The 17,353-nt window shown below is 44.5% G+C and overlaps 1 protein-coding gene across 3 annotated transcripts; it reads left to right on the forward strand.

Annotated features, from left to right (window-relative positions):
* The first annotated feature begins 4 nt into the window (after positions 1–4).
* LOC120731074 (interferon alpha/beta receptor 2-like) lies at positions 5–13,535 on the forward strand. Of its 3 annotated transcripts, none has more exons than XM_040027843.1 (7): positions 5–154; positions 4,538–4,670; positions 6,215–6,390; positions 6,915–7,066; positions 11,352–11,508; positions 12,305–12,426; positions 12,659–13,535. In XM_040027843.1, the coding sequence occupies exons 1-7, from the start codon at positions 94–96 to the stop codon at positions 12,773–12,775; spliced, it is 918 nt and encodes a 305-aa protein (XP_039883777.1). In that variant the 5' UTR covers positions 5–93; the 3' UTR covers positions 12,776–13,535. The 3 variants fall into 3 exon arrangements, with proteins under 3 accessions (XP_039883777.1, XP_039883778.1, XP_039883779.1); XM_040027844.1 differs by having other exon boundaries at positions 5–133; XM_040027845.1 differs by having other exon boundaries at positions 12,606–12,774.
* Positions 13,536–17,353: the final 3,818 nt, after the last annotated feature.

A 17,353-nucleotide genomic window follows, 5' to 3' on the forward strand; every position in this document is an offset into this window, starting at 1 on the left:
CCTCCCCTCCCTCTATAGGTTGTCCTCAGCCCCACAAACAGCTTATCAGCCGCCTTGAAGCAGTCTAACTTTGGCACAGTCCATGGACACACGATGGGGCTGTGGATGCTGCTGCTTCTGCATTTACATCTTGGTAATGCTCACTGGGGTGAAGGTGGGGGGTTACTGAAGCTTTCTGTTGTTTTCTCTGGTTTTTTTACACCTTTGCATTGAAGTTTGTGTGTATTGGAGGAAAAGAGTGAGTGTGGATGTTAGCAGGAGAATTAATAATCATTCTTATTTCTACTGAAGCACTCATGGACTTACAGGAAATGTCTGATTTGAGCTCTCAGCAGGTTTACAGGGGTGTTGAATCTGTTTCTGGGGGAGTTCAAAGGAGGAGGGGGTCACAGGAAATCAGACTGGTAGTGAAGGAAAAACTGTGACAGTTTAAAAAATGACCTATTATATTAATAACATTTTAAATAACTAATTATCATTATTATTTGTTGTAAAATGTTACTTCTGGTTTCATTTCTCTTCACTTCCTTAAACTTGTAGAATGACTTTTGCTCATTTGCCAAAAGACTGACACAAAATCACAATATAAAAGTTGATAATGAAGTTTACTGACAGTAAAGTGTGATTTATTGCTCAGATTTTCTATAATATTATTGTTCTAAAGTCTCTGGACCTTGATAATGGTGCCATGAAGGTGCGATAAGTAAAACTTTCAGCTGGATCTTGAGGCTTGGGTTTGGTCCTTGTGCATTTCTGTTCTTGGGTTTTAAAGCAGCCTGTGTCGAGTTAATGTTCAGACACAGCTAAAGGAAGAATTTAGACACTTAAAGTAAAAGTTCTGAACTTATTTCAGATTATTTATATTGTCATACATATCTTACAGTGTTACATGCTATAATACATGTCAGGTTTAGCTCCCTCCCTAGTCAGTGTAGGGATCTGGCTGTTAAGTGATGAGTATGAACCCTGAGCCAGGTTTATTAAGGCTGTTGTGTTTTTAACATGTTTTGTATTTTGTTCTATTTAATCTGAACAAGCCCCTAAAAACAGTCAGTGATCCCTGCCGGCCTCTCTCGGTTTTTATCACCACTGTTCATTTTAAAACTCAGTTTTTAAACCCTTCTGATGTAGCTACAGCCCATGCAGCAGTATATGAATGACTAACCTCGTATTGTGGATGGATTATCTCAGTTGTTCTCCTGACTGAAGTTTGGTCCGTTTACAGCATCCTGCCATGCGATTGCATTTGTCTCTAACCATCAGGAACCCTCATGTTAACTTTTATCGAGTGGAAAAAAGTTAGCGTTCATCCTCCAGCTTCACTGTGTTTATGTTATGCTAACATAGCTGTGTCGCTAGTGGTCACGTAGCACATCATTATATACCAGCTAGCCCAACTTCAGTAACCCTACAAACGTCACTGCTGTTTAGTTTTCTGTCTTCATTTGTGTTGGAAGTGAAAGCAGAGCTGTACGTTTGAATTTTTCAGAAATCTCTCAGTCAGAACATGCAATATCATGTTTAGCTAACTAGCGAGCTAACTTCCTGCTAACTTCTAACTCTGTTAAATATAATAAATCCTGTTTTTATGGATGTTAAACTTAATTGTTACACCTGGTAAAGCAGCAACACTGATAATTTTATTTAAAGATGAAAGAATTTAGATAGTTTGTAACTCTCAGTGATGCCGCAGTGTTCGTTTGACTTTGGGACCTGAAGCGGAGTTTGGACCCGGAAACAGCTAATGATGTCAGACTCAAAGAGCGGATACTGGCCACACAGGAAGTCATCGCACTTTGTAGCTGATGATTGGCCACTAGCGGACGTTGCAAACTCTGGTTGCCTAGGTAACCATCTAAACTACTGAATATACTTTCATGTTAGTCACTGTTCTTTGGTCCAAGGGGGAAAGTTTATCTCTGGGACACGCCCACTGGGTCAGTAACAGCAGTCAACTTACCGCTAACCGCTGTCACAGAACCGCAAACCACAAAGAAAAGGTCCATGATCCAGATAAAGCAAACAGTCTCTGAGCAGCAGGAGGTTAGCTACGCACTGCTAATCAGCACGCAAAGAGCCACCCATCTGATTTACTCCTGAACATAAACGGCAGACTCGTCCTTTTCCTTACTTTTAGTCTGGCTCAGTGTAAGTGGTCCCTGAATTAGTCACCTGGAACGTCACTACCTGTGACGAAACGCTGACTCTGCTGTCATGTGTATGTGTTTCTTCCAACAGCCTGCACTGCATTTATGTAGTAGTCACTTGTCTGTGGCTCAGGTAAGTTTCATTTCCCTCTCAGTCTGTACTGAAGTGCTCTTTGCTGTAGGTCTCTGAACAGTCACAGCCTTTTATAGCGGTGACTCTGTGATTGAAGTGCAGAATCTCAGCTTTATTTCACGGGAATGAACAGGAATATTACTCACTTAGTTGAGAGACTACAGACATTTCTTTGCACAGTTTCTGATTTTCAGGAGATCAAATGGAGCTGCTGTTTCTCTGTAAATGAAGCGGGTGAAAGGTCTGGAGGTGATCCAACTGTCCACATTCCCATTTGGAAGCTCTTTTTGTAAACCCACCCTTCCCAAACCTGGAGGTTTAATCGTGATCATTTTGAATAAAGGCTGAAGGTGACAGAGTCCACTTGTCCAAAGTAGGCCAAAAGGCAGGTCAGAGCAACTCTGAGTGAAACATCCGTCGTCTCCTGTGGATGTCTTTAAAGAACTAAAGAACACTGTCATGATCCAAGCACATCATACAGACACCTCACAGACACACTGTGATGTATTCCCATCATGAAGATGTTTCCTCATCATCATCTTGATGCTTTGAACCCAGATGTGACAAACGAGCAGGTAGATCTGCTCTACCGTATCAATTTCAAAATTCTCGCTTACTTTTAAAATTTTAAATCGGCTCCCAGGTATCTATGCGATCGCCTCCATTTGTAGATCTTCCAATCAAATGCTCCTGACCCAACCAAGGTCTCGTCTGAAGTCCAGAGGAGGTCAGGCCTTTGCTGTCGTAGCTCCCAGCCTCTGGAATAACATCCCTCCCTATATTCGTTCCTCCGAGTCCATCCAGTCTTTAAATTGCGTCTTAAAACGTGTTATTGTAGTTTGGCTTTTGATTCAAACTAGTTTCGTGGCTAGTTATGCTGTTTACCTTATTGTTTCTTGTCCTCCTTCTAACTGTTTTTATTCTGTCTTATGCTATTGCTCTGACCGACTGTGAAGCACTTTGGTCAACTTTGTTGTATTATTAAGTGCTATAGAAATACATTTTGATTTGATTTGATGTGAGACCTGTGAGGACAGAGGGACGATGCAGTTGTCAATCAAATGTAGCTCCGCCCTAAACCCTCCCTGTTTTCAGGTCCCTTCTTACTCCAATGAGACCATCTTTTTTGAGTTGGAGGCTTATGTCTCACAGACCTCTATGCAATCAGACTTCATTTCACAGCCAGAGGAGTCGGCCCCTGCTGGACATTAGAGCTTTAAGCTTTTCTATTTCCGACTTCTAAACTAGTTTTGTGAAAAGTTCCTGCAGATTCAGCTTCCCTACATTTCTCACCCACATTTATGATTTCAGCTCCAAAGTGTCAGGATGGTGATAGCAAACAGCTTTAAAGCATTAATTTCTCCGATCACGCTGGGTTATTCCAGCTTTCACATGTGAATAAATATCTGACCATTCAGGTCACTGCGTTTGGCCACACTTGCTCTCGTAGCTCAAGTCACACAAAGTTATAAACAGTAAATAATCCTGCATCCCTCAGATTCACAGCTAGCTGCTGCTGCGGGTCAGTCGGCTCTCTGAATCAGTACTCTGCCTCCTCAGATGTGGTCACAACTCTAATAAACAGGAACTCAATCCTGAAACCCGTCCCAAGGCTTCGACTCGGGGATCAGAATAGGAAATCCTCCCTGCTGCCGCCTGCTCCCGAGCATCGGACAAACCAGAATCTCTGTTTCTTCCTTTTTGTGTTCAGGAACATCAGGACGAGCTCATCGTTTCATGCTAACATTACAGACAAGTTCACATCTGAAAAATTCTGAATTTTGAGTCAGTCTGTGTGTAAAGGCCTACGATAACAGGAGTCTTCCTCACATTGAGTCTTCCTCACTTGACTGGATGTTGTAAGGGGGGTTTTCTTCACCATGGAAAGGATCCTGGGATCATCCCCCTCTGTCTCCTGTGGATGTCCACGATCTTGTCTTTGTTCTCTCTGTGGACCAAACTGTTAATGAGTCCTCAGCAAATGGTCCCTCGCACTATTGGATGGATGAGTTTTGTTTTTGAAGAAACAAAGATATATCCACTCCTGTGTAAGAAACAGTGTTAAGTACATTATCCTGTTATAAAATAGTGGATTATTCCACTCCGTGAAGTAAAGCTGAGAGTTTGTACTTCAAATGCGTTTTGAGAGGTTCATTTTAAATCTGCAGAGCCGAAACTGTGTGAGTACAAACACTTCCTGTCTAAGCATACAGGAGGATTATTTTAAAACTTTTTTATATCCTCTTCCTTTCTGTAGCGACGGGCATTTCCCTTTCTGCACCCTCCAGCGTTTCCATCTCTTCCATCAACTTGGAACACACACTCAGCTTCCAGCCGGGCCCTCAGACCCCCTCTGACGCCCGATTCATGGTAGAAGTCGTCCGCTCCAGGTATTCAGAAAATCTGATCAGAAATTTAAGCTGTCTCAAACAAAACCGATTCAGATTCAGAGTGTCAGGCTAAATTTAAAGGCTTTCACTGGTCTTTTTAATAGAGCAGCTTGGACAGATCGCTTGGTCTTGTTTGACATGGCAGAGCAGTGATTAGTGATTAGTACTATCACAGCACAAAGGTTAAAACCAGCCAGTGTCTCCTGACTAACCTCGTATTGTGGATGGATTATCTCAGTTGTTCTCCTGACTGAAGTTTGGTCCGTTTACAGCATCCCGCCATGCGATTGCATTTGTCTCTAACCATCAGGAACCCTCACGTTAACTTTTATCGAGTGGAAAAAAGTTAGCGTTCATCCTCCAGCTTCACTGTGTTTATGCTAGGCTAACATAGCTGTGTTGCTAGCGATCACGTAGCACATCATTATATAGCAGCTAGCCCAACTTCAGTAACCCTACAAACGTCACTGCTGTTTAGTTTTCTGTCTTCATTTATGTTGGAAGTGATAGCAGAGTTGTACGTTTGAATTTTTCAGAAATCTCTCAGTCAGAACATGCTATATCATGTTTAGCTAACTAGCGAGCTAACTTCCTGCTAACTTCTAACTCTGTTAAATATAATAAATCCTGTTTTCATGGATGTTAAACTGAATTGTTACACCTGGTAAAGCAGCAACGCTGATCATTTTATTACAGATGAAAGATTTTAGACAGTTTGTAACTCTCAGTGATGCCGCAGTGTTCGTTTGACTTTGGGACCTGAAGCGGAGTTTAGGACCCAGATTACTCCGTGAGGCCCCTTGACTACAGTTGCCATAACCCCCTGATAGTTCATCAAGCGGTGCGGCTTCATTTTGTACCAAAGTTGTTGTAAAACATTTTTAACAGATTTTTGAGCGCCGTGTACGTCATGAAATCGGTTCCAGGTCAGTAAGCACAACCAGAGTTCATACATAAGGTGCACTGATGATTTTTGAGAAAATTAAAGGATTTTAAGTGCGCCTTATGGTGCGGAAAATACAGTACATCAGAGACTGTGTGGTTAGCTTTGTAGTCAGAAATGTAAAAACGGCGCCTGGGAATGACTCAAGTCGATATTCTAGTGATGATGTCCCAGAAAAAGAAGCAGTTTCTGTGTTATAACATGAATTCTTCACTGTACTCTTGGTTTCTCAGTCCCTGAGGTTTGGCACCTCCTGGGCTGAAGGTGCTTCTTACTAAAACGTCAGGTCACAATAATGTCAGTAAAGTTAATTTCAGCCTCGTTTGATCCTGAATGATATCTCCTGTGTTTGTTGCTTATTTAGCTCCTTTGTTCAGTAAGTTTCATGTTTCATTTCTGTTTCTGAGGCACCTCTAAATACAGAGTCAGCACTTTCCTTTCTGAGTAAATGTAAACTTTCATATTTATTTGAAGGCAGATGTGAGGTTATTTATTGTGGATGACGCACACGCCCACAGCTTCATTCATCTGTGAAAGGTTTATTTCACAGGATGACACAGTAATCTGTCTGTGTTTGTGTTTTGTTTTCTTCGACATGAAGAAAGCAGTTGTGGAAGCCGGTGCCGGCTTGCATGGCACTGAGGGCGGGACAAACATGTGACCTGACCAGAGCCTTCAAGGACCCGTTCGACCACTACGTAGCTCGTGTCCAGGCCTTCACGGCCACCCAGAGGTCCAGCTGGACGGTATCGGACAGCTTCCTGCCGCTGTCAGACAGTGAGGCACTTTAACACGTTTCATTACCAGTTTTATGATGAAAGCATGAGCGTGTGATGGAGAGCCAACACAGCACACTTGTACCTATTATTATGTCATATTTGTTGTAACCTTACAGCAGTGTAAAACGATAACTCCTATTAACACAGGTTACATCAGTAACTCCACCCACCATCTTGCATTTAACACCACAAACATCTTATTTTTCTGGTTTTGTGGTTGTTTTATCAAAGCTCGCCCTGAGCCAGGATACGTCGCCATATCCACGTCATGTGACTGTTCATGCCATCACCTGTACATTCCTAATGATTTACCTTCATCTTCTTCTAATCCTGCTCACAGCTTCGTTAAACAGATGTTACACGGTCCCATGACGTTTTCCTTTGAGAACAGTTTCCCTGGTTAGAAATCTCTTCAGGGTTTTTCTGCTGACAGAAACTAAAATCATCGCCTGTGTTTGTGTCGCTGTACTGATTTGTGTCCAGTCTCCTTCCAGCTGACTGAATTTCTTCTTTTTTCTGTAGCTGTGATTGGACCTCCTGACATTGCGGTGTCTGGATGTGGGAACTGTTTAATCCTGCACCTCACACTTCCTGAAGTCTTGGCGAGCGAGCACCTGAAGGACAGCCACACAGACTTAGTCTTCCACGTACGACGAACCCGCGACGGAGCGGAGGTATGTCGGCCGTACACTCAGGCTACGCCCACCAGCACTCGGGTGTTTTTTGAAAAGGGGGTTTCCCCCGTTACCCCCAAGAACCACTTTAAACATGAAAACACAAAATACGAGAAAAGTCAGGTGGATATTTAAACCTAACGGTACAAGAATGCAGACAAACCAGAAGCTGCCCCACCATCATAAAACCAGATAAATGTACACTTGTTTGTCTTCTTTCAGTTTTTCTGTAACCCAGGACCCCATTTACATGTGGACAAAAGGCCAAACACACAAAGACTGAGACTTTTCTAAAACAACCTACAAACTCTGCCTGTTGTTTTAGATTATCTTGTAGATTTTGTGTGTGTGGACACAAAGGTGTCCCTCAGAAAGTTCCTTACATGTTGATCCAGTTATACAAGCTTTTCTTTAATGAGTGAATCTTGGCTTTTATTTTATAAGTAAATCTTGTTTTTTTTGTTGGTATAAAATAACTTTTCTGATTAAAGAGAATTCAGGGATATTTAAGTTTTGTAAATCATCGCAGTGTTCAGAAACTAAAAGTGTTTAAAACACACATTGAAATCTAAAATAATTTTGTGACTCGTTCAACGATAAATGAAAACAAATGAATGAACATGTCAAACACGTCTTTTCATCAGGATTTGAGTTTTGAAGCAACATTTATTCAGATTACAGTCTTTACTTGTGCCGCTGCAAATACAACAAATATTTTACCAACACAATAATTTTATGACTAAACTTTCGGAGCGCTTCGGTTGTCTCGGCGCCGTCACACTGGTAATCTGAGTTCTGCAAACATGCGTGCGTTTAAACGGTACTTCCTGTCTTCCTCCTGTGGCTACACCCACAGGGGTTTGCATGTGGTTGTGTTTTTGGTGTACTCGACAGTACAAAGTTCCTGCACACGTCTGTGAAGGACTACATTTCCAGATTTTTATTAGTACTTCTCTCGCTTTGACTTATTACAAGGAAATGTTTTATGATCTTGTGAAGTTCTCATGGTTCATTCAAATGTAGGTTTTTGTTCTTGGTCATCATCATGTAAGACGACACAGTTTTCCATGGAGAGCAAACTTTCCTACATTTCAGCCCTGCTGTTAATAAACGGTGAGGCTCAACATTTACTCTTCCACCTTAAACAGGAGCTGACCTCATCCACGCTCCTTTAGCAGCACTTCTGTGTTTTGTGGAAAATTTGAACTTTTTGATGCTGAGACGAACCAGCCGCAGAGCCTCGGATCCTCCCGCGTCACGCACACCTGCGTGTTGTAACGGAGGCCGTTTACATGCTGTGAAACTCTGAGCCGTGTGGAATACCAAGAAATCACAACGGCAAACCCACACAGCAGCTCGTCTGAAAGCTCGCTACGATTATTAAGCACCTCGCGGCTTGGAGAGGCGCCGCTGACGTTTTTCACTCTGTGGTTTTTGGCAGCGTCTTCCTCTCCCCAGCTCACATCTGCCTGTGTTCAAGGAAACGCTGAGCTTCAAGAGAAGAGGGTCAGTCATCTCTGCGAGCTGGAACATGTCGGCTGGAGGAGATTAAACACACATGATTGACAGATTCTTCCTCAATAAGCAGGACCTGAAAGTCCCATTGAAAGTTACAGAAAAGTCCCCCGCTTACATGTCCTGGTAGGCAGGATTCATTCACTTTGTGGGGGTCAGCTGATACCCCCTGATCGGGGTCAGGAGTTAAGCAGGTGAGACAGCGTCTGGAGGTTTCGGCTGCAGGTGTAGAGCTGATTTATAGCCTGTATCACATTTACACAGGAGGCGCTAACACAAGGAGCACGTTCACACGCCCCAAAATACATCTGTGACCAAAATAAGCATAATAAACAACAACCTAAACAAAACGTTATTATGAAGATGAATATATTCCTATTTGTAGCAGTAATAGTGATGTTTCTGCACAATCAATAAGAGTCAAGCTGGACAGCACATCTGTGGCCACGCCCACACATGTGATTAATACTCTGGGTGCTTTAAGTGCAACCACTTACTGTCTAATTGTCCTCGTCCACGTGGAAACGCAGAAGTGTTGGCCAATCAGAAGCCTACATCAAAAACATGGCGCACGGTCTGGTGTCAAAAAAGGAAGTAAAGGTGCGCACGAGGCACGACAAGCAGCTTTCAAAAGCTCCGCTTTCACACATAGCTTTCCAAACTATCTTATATTTATGGGGAAAATAAGACATTTACAACAAAAATGGCAAATTTTCAGTACAAATGTGAAACGTTTATGAGAAAAACAATAAACTCTTCAGTATGTTGGAAAATGTGTCGTATCCTGCAGATTGTAGCAGAGCAACAAACTAACAACTATTCTGGCTTTGATCAAATACTTATTACAAATAAAACTTTAATGTACGACTTCACAGTATTTCCTGTAAAACTAGGATGAAAATAATTCACACATTGAGCTAAAATCCACTAAAACAACACTTAATGTCTTCTTCACAAGAAAAATAAAAGCAGTTCAAAGCAGTTGTAGCAAAAACACAGTAAATACATAACAAACATTAAAGAAAAACAGTTATTTTGAGGGTTTTGGTGAAAAAACAACTTTTTCCACCACAGTCTCAGTCGGCTCGTTATCTTCTGATTGTTGCTGCTGGATGTGAGTCCTCTCGTTCTCTGTGTCCCTTTTGTGAAAAACTTCTTGGTTATGTTTAATCAAGAAGTATATATGTATGTGGTTACGTTTATAAAATTATAGTGATTTGTTGTTGCCGTCTTCATGAGTACTTAAAGGTTTAAAGCTCATTAAACCAGGAGGAGATGGTGCCGTCACCGAGATGATCAGCCCACCAGCAGCTGGGCGAAGGCGGGACACGACCTCCTTAACCTCGATACTCACTAATGCTCAGCTTTGACAGCTGGCAATAACTGCACAAACACAGAATACGAGCGACTTAACGAGCTGCAACAGCAGCTTACTGAAAATATCCCTGTGATGGAACTTTATGAATAGATCACGAGCCACACGACTTTCATCGCATTTATGTCCGAGTACACAAAATGAACATTTTCTGCTGAAGTCGACATCATGAGTCCAGGATGGAGTCGTGTCACACTTTCACATTATGAGTAGTGAGTCCATCCTCAGTGACCCTGAACTCTCTAAAATGTTCAGGTGTGAACACAGTTTGTCCAGCAAATCCACGTCTCACCTGTGTGGACTTTTATGTGACGCACACACATATACAGTACTGTGCAAAGGTTTTAGGCAGGTGAGAGAAACTGCTGTAAACAAAGAATGCTTTCAAAAATCAAAGAGTTAATCATTTATTTTTATCAGTCAATGAATGAACAAAAGAGAAATCTAAACCCCATCGGTGTTTGGTGGGACCCCTTTGCCTTCTTCTAGGCACACTTGCACACCGTTTCTCAGCTGGTAGGTTGATCAAACACCTCAGAGATATAAGCACAGACCTCCTGTGGATGTGGGCTTCCTCACAGCTTTCTGTCTCTGATCCCAGACATATATGAGTCCACACAGGGCCACCTCTGGCCCAGATGTTTCTGCGCTCTGTAGCTCCTCATGTTAGCGGCTCAGTGCGTCGTTCTGCTTTACTTCCTGTTCTGATCAGCTGCTGAGCTGCAGCTCTTCCTGTCTTTGGAAAAATAAAATCACGGTTGTAACACAGGAAGTGATGCACTGTACAAAGTACAAAGTACAGTGCATCTGCACCAGTTTGTTTGGAATGACAAGAAATGGAGGAAAGAGCGCCACCTGGAGGAACTAGTGGAGAAGCTACAGGTCAGGTAACTACATAACATAAACCTGCCTGCAGAGAATCAGAAATCTGTGAAGGTTTGGTCGAAGGTTTAAAAGCTTCCTGACCTGCAGGTTTTCCCGTATTGTCAGTTTCCTCCTTCTGTGTTGGATCAGGCTCTCCTTTTCTAACGTGCTGCGCTTCTTTGCCTCTACATGTGTTTTTAAAAAGCCCACAAACCAGAACATTCAGTCTTCACCTTGTCCAGCTTTTCACCAGCTGTGTTCATGTGCACGTGTTTAAGCTCAGGTCCACAAACAGTTTGTGGACACGTTGGAGAACACTCTGATTTTGGTGGCCGTGAAGCTGAGCATCAGGACTTTTCACAGTGAATCATCCACACCACACAGCAGCAGATCCATGACCAACCTTTGAAGGGGGATCTCAGGGTTGGCTGAAGCGTGGTCCATTTTCAGCATCTTCTTCCTGTCACATGATGACGTTTGTTTGCGCCTGTCGGGACGTCAGTATGAACTTTGTCTGTTTGTGTGTTTCAGTTCTCGCTGCATATGCCCTACTCTGAGGAGACTGTGATCAGCTACCTGCAGACAGGTGTGGAGTACTGTGTGACCGCCTCCGTCAAGCCGCACTTCTCCAAAGCCATCCCGAGTGAAGCTCAGTGTGCCTTCACCAGCCCCCCACCCAGAAACTCACGTATGTGTGGCTGCAGACTTGCTCTCCTGCTTAATGTCGTTTCAGTTTAGTGAGCTAAAAGACGACAGCTCTAATTTTATCTTGTTTTGATGTATAAACAGCTGAATTAACCCACTTTACTGTTTATCACAGAGTTCTTCTTCTCTTGCTTCTGTAGTACGTCACAGAGGGGGTCAAAGCCCCGCCCACCAGAGCATGAGACCCAATTGGAAAGAAAGTTGGATTAAAGAGGGGAGGAGTTAGGACAGCTAGTTTCAGGGTCTGGTATAAGATGAAGGAGGAGTCCAGAAGTCCAGACACGAGCCGATGCTTATTACAAGTTTATAATGGCGCTAAAGCTGACCTGATTGTCCACGGTGTGACAGGAAGACTCTGTCCACACGCTGCTGTAGCTTATTTGGAGTCTGGTGATAAAGAAATCCTGTTTGTGCCACAAAATCATGTTTGATAAGTTAGAATATTTATTGAATGTCAATGTTCTCACTGCTCAGAGACACGAGGAAACTCCAGAGTGTCAGTTTTGAATTGAATGTAGTATGTAAGACGCACCTCTGTGATTAGCCTAGCTCTTCTTTTCACATGATGTCACATTCGTGCGTCCGGCACAGCCAATGGGAGCTCGGTTTTATTACCGTGTATGGACACATGCGTGTTCACAGACCTCACGCCTTGATGAAGGCACATGGACCGTGTTCGAAGACTGAAAGAGGAACCTGGTTTCAGAGCGAGCACTTCCTCTCAAGCATGTAAATGTGCAGGTGGAAGTCTAACACCTGCACCCTGGTCTCTTCCTCAGTGTACATGCTGGTGGTGCTGCTGGGGGCCTTCTGCGCGCTGGTGTTCCTCCTCATGGCGTTGGTCGCCTACGGCAGCCGGCTGACCTTCAGTGTGCTGAAAACGAGACTTCCCAAATCTCTGGTAACAGCGACTAATCGATCAGATTTAACCAGTTTATCAATCATCTGATGACACAAACTACGTTTGATGCAGTCCACAGGAAGTCACATGACACAGTGTGAGATCAGTGTTTCGCCTCTGCTGCTGTTGTTAACGGTGTTTTTATTTAAATGCTGGTGTCTGCATGTACTCGTGGTCAGAGCTGCTGTGACTGAGCAGAGGTCAGAGTAAACGGTCCCGCCCTCTCTTCCAGTCGTACGTCATCCTCTACCGGCGAGGAAGCGCTCCACCCGGACTCTCGCCTCAGAGCTCACATGACGACGGCTCGTCTGACCGCCTGAAGAGGAGCCACTCGGAGAAGTCTGTTTAGGTGGAGCCGGCGGAGCGGGTGTGGGGCTTCAGGTGTAATGATATGTAACAAGTATTTTATGGATGATGTCGGTTGGCATCTGTTACACCACCGCAGTGGATTCTGGATCAAACAAACTTTGGTTCAGTGGGCTGAACAAGCTCAGATCATTTTAACTCTGCCGCCTATTCTTAATATTTGTATAAAAGTCCTGCTTTGTTTGCTCTGAGCCTGAAAATGGGGCGCGTGTATAAAAATGTCAAACTCCTGAACAGCTGATGCAGTCCTTCAGTCTCACCTGGACTGTTTGAGTTCAGATCGTCATCGTCGCTGAGCTGACACGGTTTCCCACAGGGACACGTCCCACAACAGGTCGTTCCCATCTTTGTCGGACCTGTGACGATGTAATCCTGACAATAGCGTCTCCTGTGAATCTGAATAACGTCTGTGTCTATATTTTTATAACCTGGAGCTCTTCTTCGTCCCATTAATCGAGACAGGAAGTGAAATTTTCATAAAATCTCAGTGTCGTTACTGTGAGTTTATATGTGAAGCGTTACTGTGAAGTGTTCCTGTATTTCCTGCTTTCTGTGCTAAATAAGCAGACCCATGCTTTTCATTTAAAGTCTAGTTTATCTGGTTTGCAGGGGAGTGAAGGGTGGATGCCTGTGCAGCCATCTCCACCCATATTTGGAGTGAACTTTGAATGCGATGATTTTTCTTTGATTGTTTTCTTGATTTGTCTTTCTTTCATTTTTAAATAAAGCAAACTGAACTCTGAGAGTCTGATGTGAAGGTTTGTGGATGATGCTGTATTAATCACACTTTGGACTCACCTGTTTAAAGCAGGTGAGGACGAGCTTCCACACACTGAGATCAAATCCCTCGAGGTCACAGGTCAACCTTTGTGAACATAACCTAGAATCATCACATTTATACCTCCGGTGCAACTAATGGGAGGCTGCCTGTATCTTTTAAAGTGCTCTTGAGCAACAGTTCTTCAGCTTTCTGGAGCTCCTCTTTGGACATTTGCACAGTCTGAAAAAAGACTAGACGAAAGGAACTGATATTTCCTGAATGTATGTTTGCCATCCATCCATCATCCATCTTCTTCCGCTTTATCCGGGGCCGGGTCTCGGGGGCAGCAGCCGAAGCACAGAAGCCCAGACCTCCCTCTCCCCAGCCACCTCCTCCAGCTTATCCGGGGGAACACCAAGGCGTTCCCAGGCTGGCCTGGGTCTGCCCCGGGGCCTCCGCCCGGTGGGACATGCCCAGAAAACCTCACCCAGGAGGCGCCCAGGAGGCATCCTGGTCAGATGCCCGAACCACCTCAGCTGGCTCCTTTCAATGTGGAGGAGCAGCGGCTCTGCTCTGAGCCCCCCCCCCGGATGGCCGAACTCCTCACCCTATCTCTAAGGTGTATGTTGTTTGTATTTATTGTTGTATTTGTATTTTTGTAGGTTTGCATTTTAAAGGAAATACGATACGACTTTATTGATCCCATGGAGGAGAAGTTTGTGCATTGCCACAGCTCAGGTACAGATAGCAGAAGAACACAAAGAGTATACCAAGAATAGAAAGTCAAGAAATACAAAGTAAATAAGATAATACACAATATCAGGCTCTAGACTAACTTTTTGTGCGCCTAACCTTACAAACTAACCCATAATAGCTGTCCATACAGACAGTATTGATTTGTAAATGATTAACTATCAATCCTCTTGACACAAAGTTCTTTATTTGGAGCACATTTCTACCAGAAAGCCCAGTTACTGAAAAAGTTCTTGTGCCTAACGAGCTTCACTGAGCTCAAATTTAAACTTAACATATCTCAAGATATATAAAATAAACAGAAAGTCTAAATTAAAAATGGCTCAAAGGCTTCGAACTGAACATCTCAGTATCTGAACATCCTACCGTGGGCGTCTCAGAGGTCCCGCCCTTGACTGTCTCTGATTGGCTTAGACCACGATATGAGCATAGTGTCGTCTGTTGTCGGCCACACAGAGACTTTTTTTTACTCGAACAGCTGCTGGATTTTTTTTAGTCACATTATTGAGGAATTAGGTCGCATTTGCAACCAAACTGGCTGCACTCTAGAGCCCTGCTCTATTCAGCAGTAGCTGAGGTTCTATGTACACGCATGCACAGTATGTGTTATGGATAAAGGGCTGTGGAAATATGCAAGTAATAGCTATCTAGCAGTATAGACATGTACATGCACACATCCATACAAATGTAGGAATCATTTAGAGTGCAGCTCTTTAGTAATGTGCTGCAGTATAAACAGTACAAACACTGTTAGACCTGCTGTGCTCTGTTCGTTTGTGCTCTCTGGGGTTTTCTGAATTTGAACATCTGCACGGCCGTCTCGTCGCAGAGATCTCTGTCAGGTTTCACCTTTATGCTGAGCCGGTGTTTGAGCGTGGCAGACACGTCCTCTCCAAAGCTCGGAGGCCTCGTCTGACATCATGGTGTGATGACAGACTGCTGACCTCCTTTCCAGCACAGCTGTTTGTGCCACTTTCAGCATCCTCTGGTTTCCTCTCTGCTTCTGGTGCTGCGATAAATTGATGAAGCTCACCTACAGGGACTTTTCCCTCTTGGTCGTCCTGTATGTTTAACTTTTGAGGTTTCACACTTTTGTAGGAGCACTTTGTCAAGGTCGAATTTCACAGGAGCTCAAACAGCAGAGTTTTAATGAAGCAGGGGCTGACTGCTGTCTTCTACAGCGGAGGATGCTCACACCTCATCATCAGGTCACCACAGGTGCAGAGTGGTGATGTGGTGAAGGATGGCGGTCTCCTTCAGCCTGGTGGTGCTTCCTCTGCAGGACCTCATTCAGGTCTTGAGCGTGGCTCCTATCTTACAGCTCATGCTGTGTGTGTGTGTGTGTGTGTGTGTGTGTGTGTGTGTGTGTGTGTGTGTGTGAGTGTAAACAGATGTTCCAGACCAGCGGTGTACCAAAAATGCAAAAATAGAGTGCACTCGTAGCAGTGGTGAGACGTGCGTGGATGGAGGTGTTGCACTCCATGGCGACCGAACCAGAGGGTTCCAGGTGAGGTCATGGCCATCGATGTATTTGGACCCGGCCAAGTCCTTCTTCAGCTGTCTCAGTGGTCGATGGCTGGACTACACATTTGCCACAACCTTCCTCGCAGCGCTCATGAAACAGCTTCCCCAGCTCTTGAATGGACGCGATGCTGTTTTGATCCTGAGAGACAGTTACTTCTACATCTGCATCATCGCTCTCAGCGCCACTCTCCCAAAACTCTTCGTCAGGCTCAACATGAGCTTCCTCCATGAGGCCGCCTCTCTCTGACTCTCTGTCCAGTTCAACATCCAAACTAGGCAGAGGGTGACGTCACACAATGCACTGGCACAAGATGGCGCTGCACATGCTCTAAAACCAGTAACTTTAAACACTTACTGGTCAAATCCATCACAGACCTGACACAGCACCTGAGCGACGGTCCACAGTTCACTGAAACCTCCTCAGAAATGCTGTCATGAAGACATTCTTAATGAAGGGAAACAGGAGGAAAGGCTGAGGCTGAAAATGACACCAGAACTGGACTGAAGGTCAGAGGAACAGGTGTGATGGAGAGATGGATCCACATCATGGTCAGTGTGTACGAGGAGGTCAGGAGGAGGTCCAGCAGTGAGCGTCTGCAGCCATCTGTGAAGCACGGTGGAGGCTGTGTCATGGTTTCAGGTCAGTCAGTGCTGTTGGAGATCTTAAACTGATGAATTACAGAGTCTGATCCACCACGCAGGAACATCTGGAACCATCTGACTGGCAGCAGCTTCATTTTTCAGCACGCCGATGATCCCAAACACACTCAGAGAGCAGTGAAAGCACACAGGAACACACACACGAGTCATGGAGTCCAGTGTCGAGTGGAGACTGCTTTGTTCCTCCTGAATTGGAGGCCTTGTTTCTTGAAGAGTCAAACACCATCCCGCTCATGCAGCGTTGTAGAGACATGCAGCCAGAGCTGCAAAGCACTGTGGGTGAGCCTCATGCACCCGCGTAGCTTCTACGTCTCTAAGCAGGCCTTAGCCATCACTCGTCATCGCTCACTGTGTTATCAGTTAAATACAGGGACCAAACAGTGCTTCAGGCTGCAAACATGCTTATCTGCTGGGAAGCTTTAACATGGGAGTCTACGGGGACGGGCTCGCTGCTTCCCCTACTGGACGTCAGAGGAACTGCATGTTTTGTGCTTCAGTGTGTTTCCGTCACCACGAGTGTGTGAACAGGTCCTCACAGCATCACACACACACTCCTGCCTTCCTTCCTTATGAGGCCCACTGTCATAATGACTTCAACCACAGACTGACCCGAGCCTCAGCTTGAACACACCGCGAGTCCGAACCCCCCCCCCCGCCCCCTAAAGCTGCCACCTGCCCACGTGACTGCACACTGTAAAAAGTAAGTGTCGGTGAAAACGTTGAGAAGTGTTACGGTTCCGTTTCGGAATAACTCGGTGCTGTTGGTTCGTCTGCCTGTGACTAAGCAGCAGACATGCGCGCTGTCACATAAATAAACCCACGTATAAATAAAGGCACGTGACACCCCGTGTGCGCGTGCTCTGG

This window comes from Simochromis diagramma, unplaced genomic scaffold (assembly GCF_900408965.1).
Source record: "Simochromis diagramma unplaced genomic scaffold, fSimDia1.1 OVJJ01000343.1, whole genome shotgun sequence".
Taxonomy (NCBI): Eukaryota; Metazoa; Chordata; class Actinopteri; order Cichliformes; family Cichlidae; genus Simochromis; species Simochromis diagramma.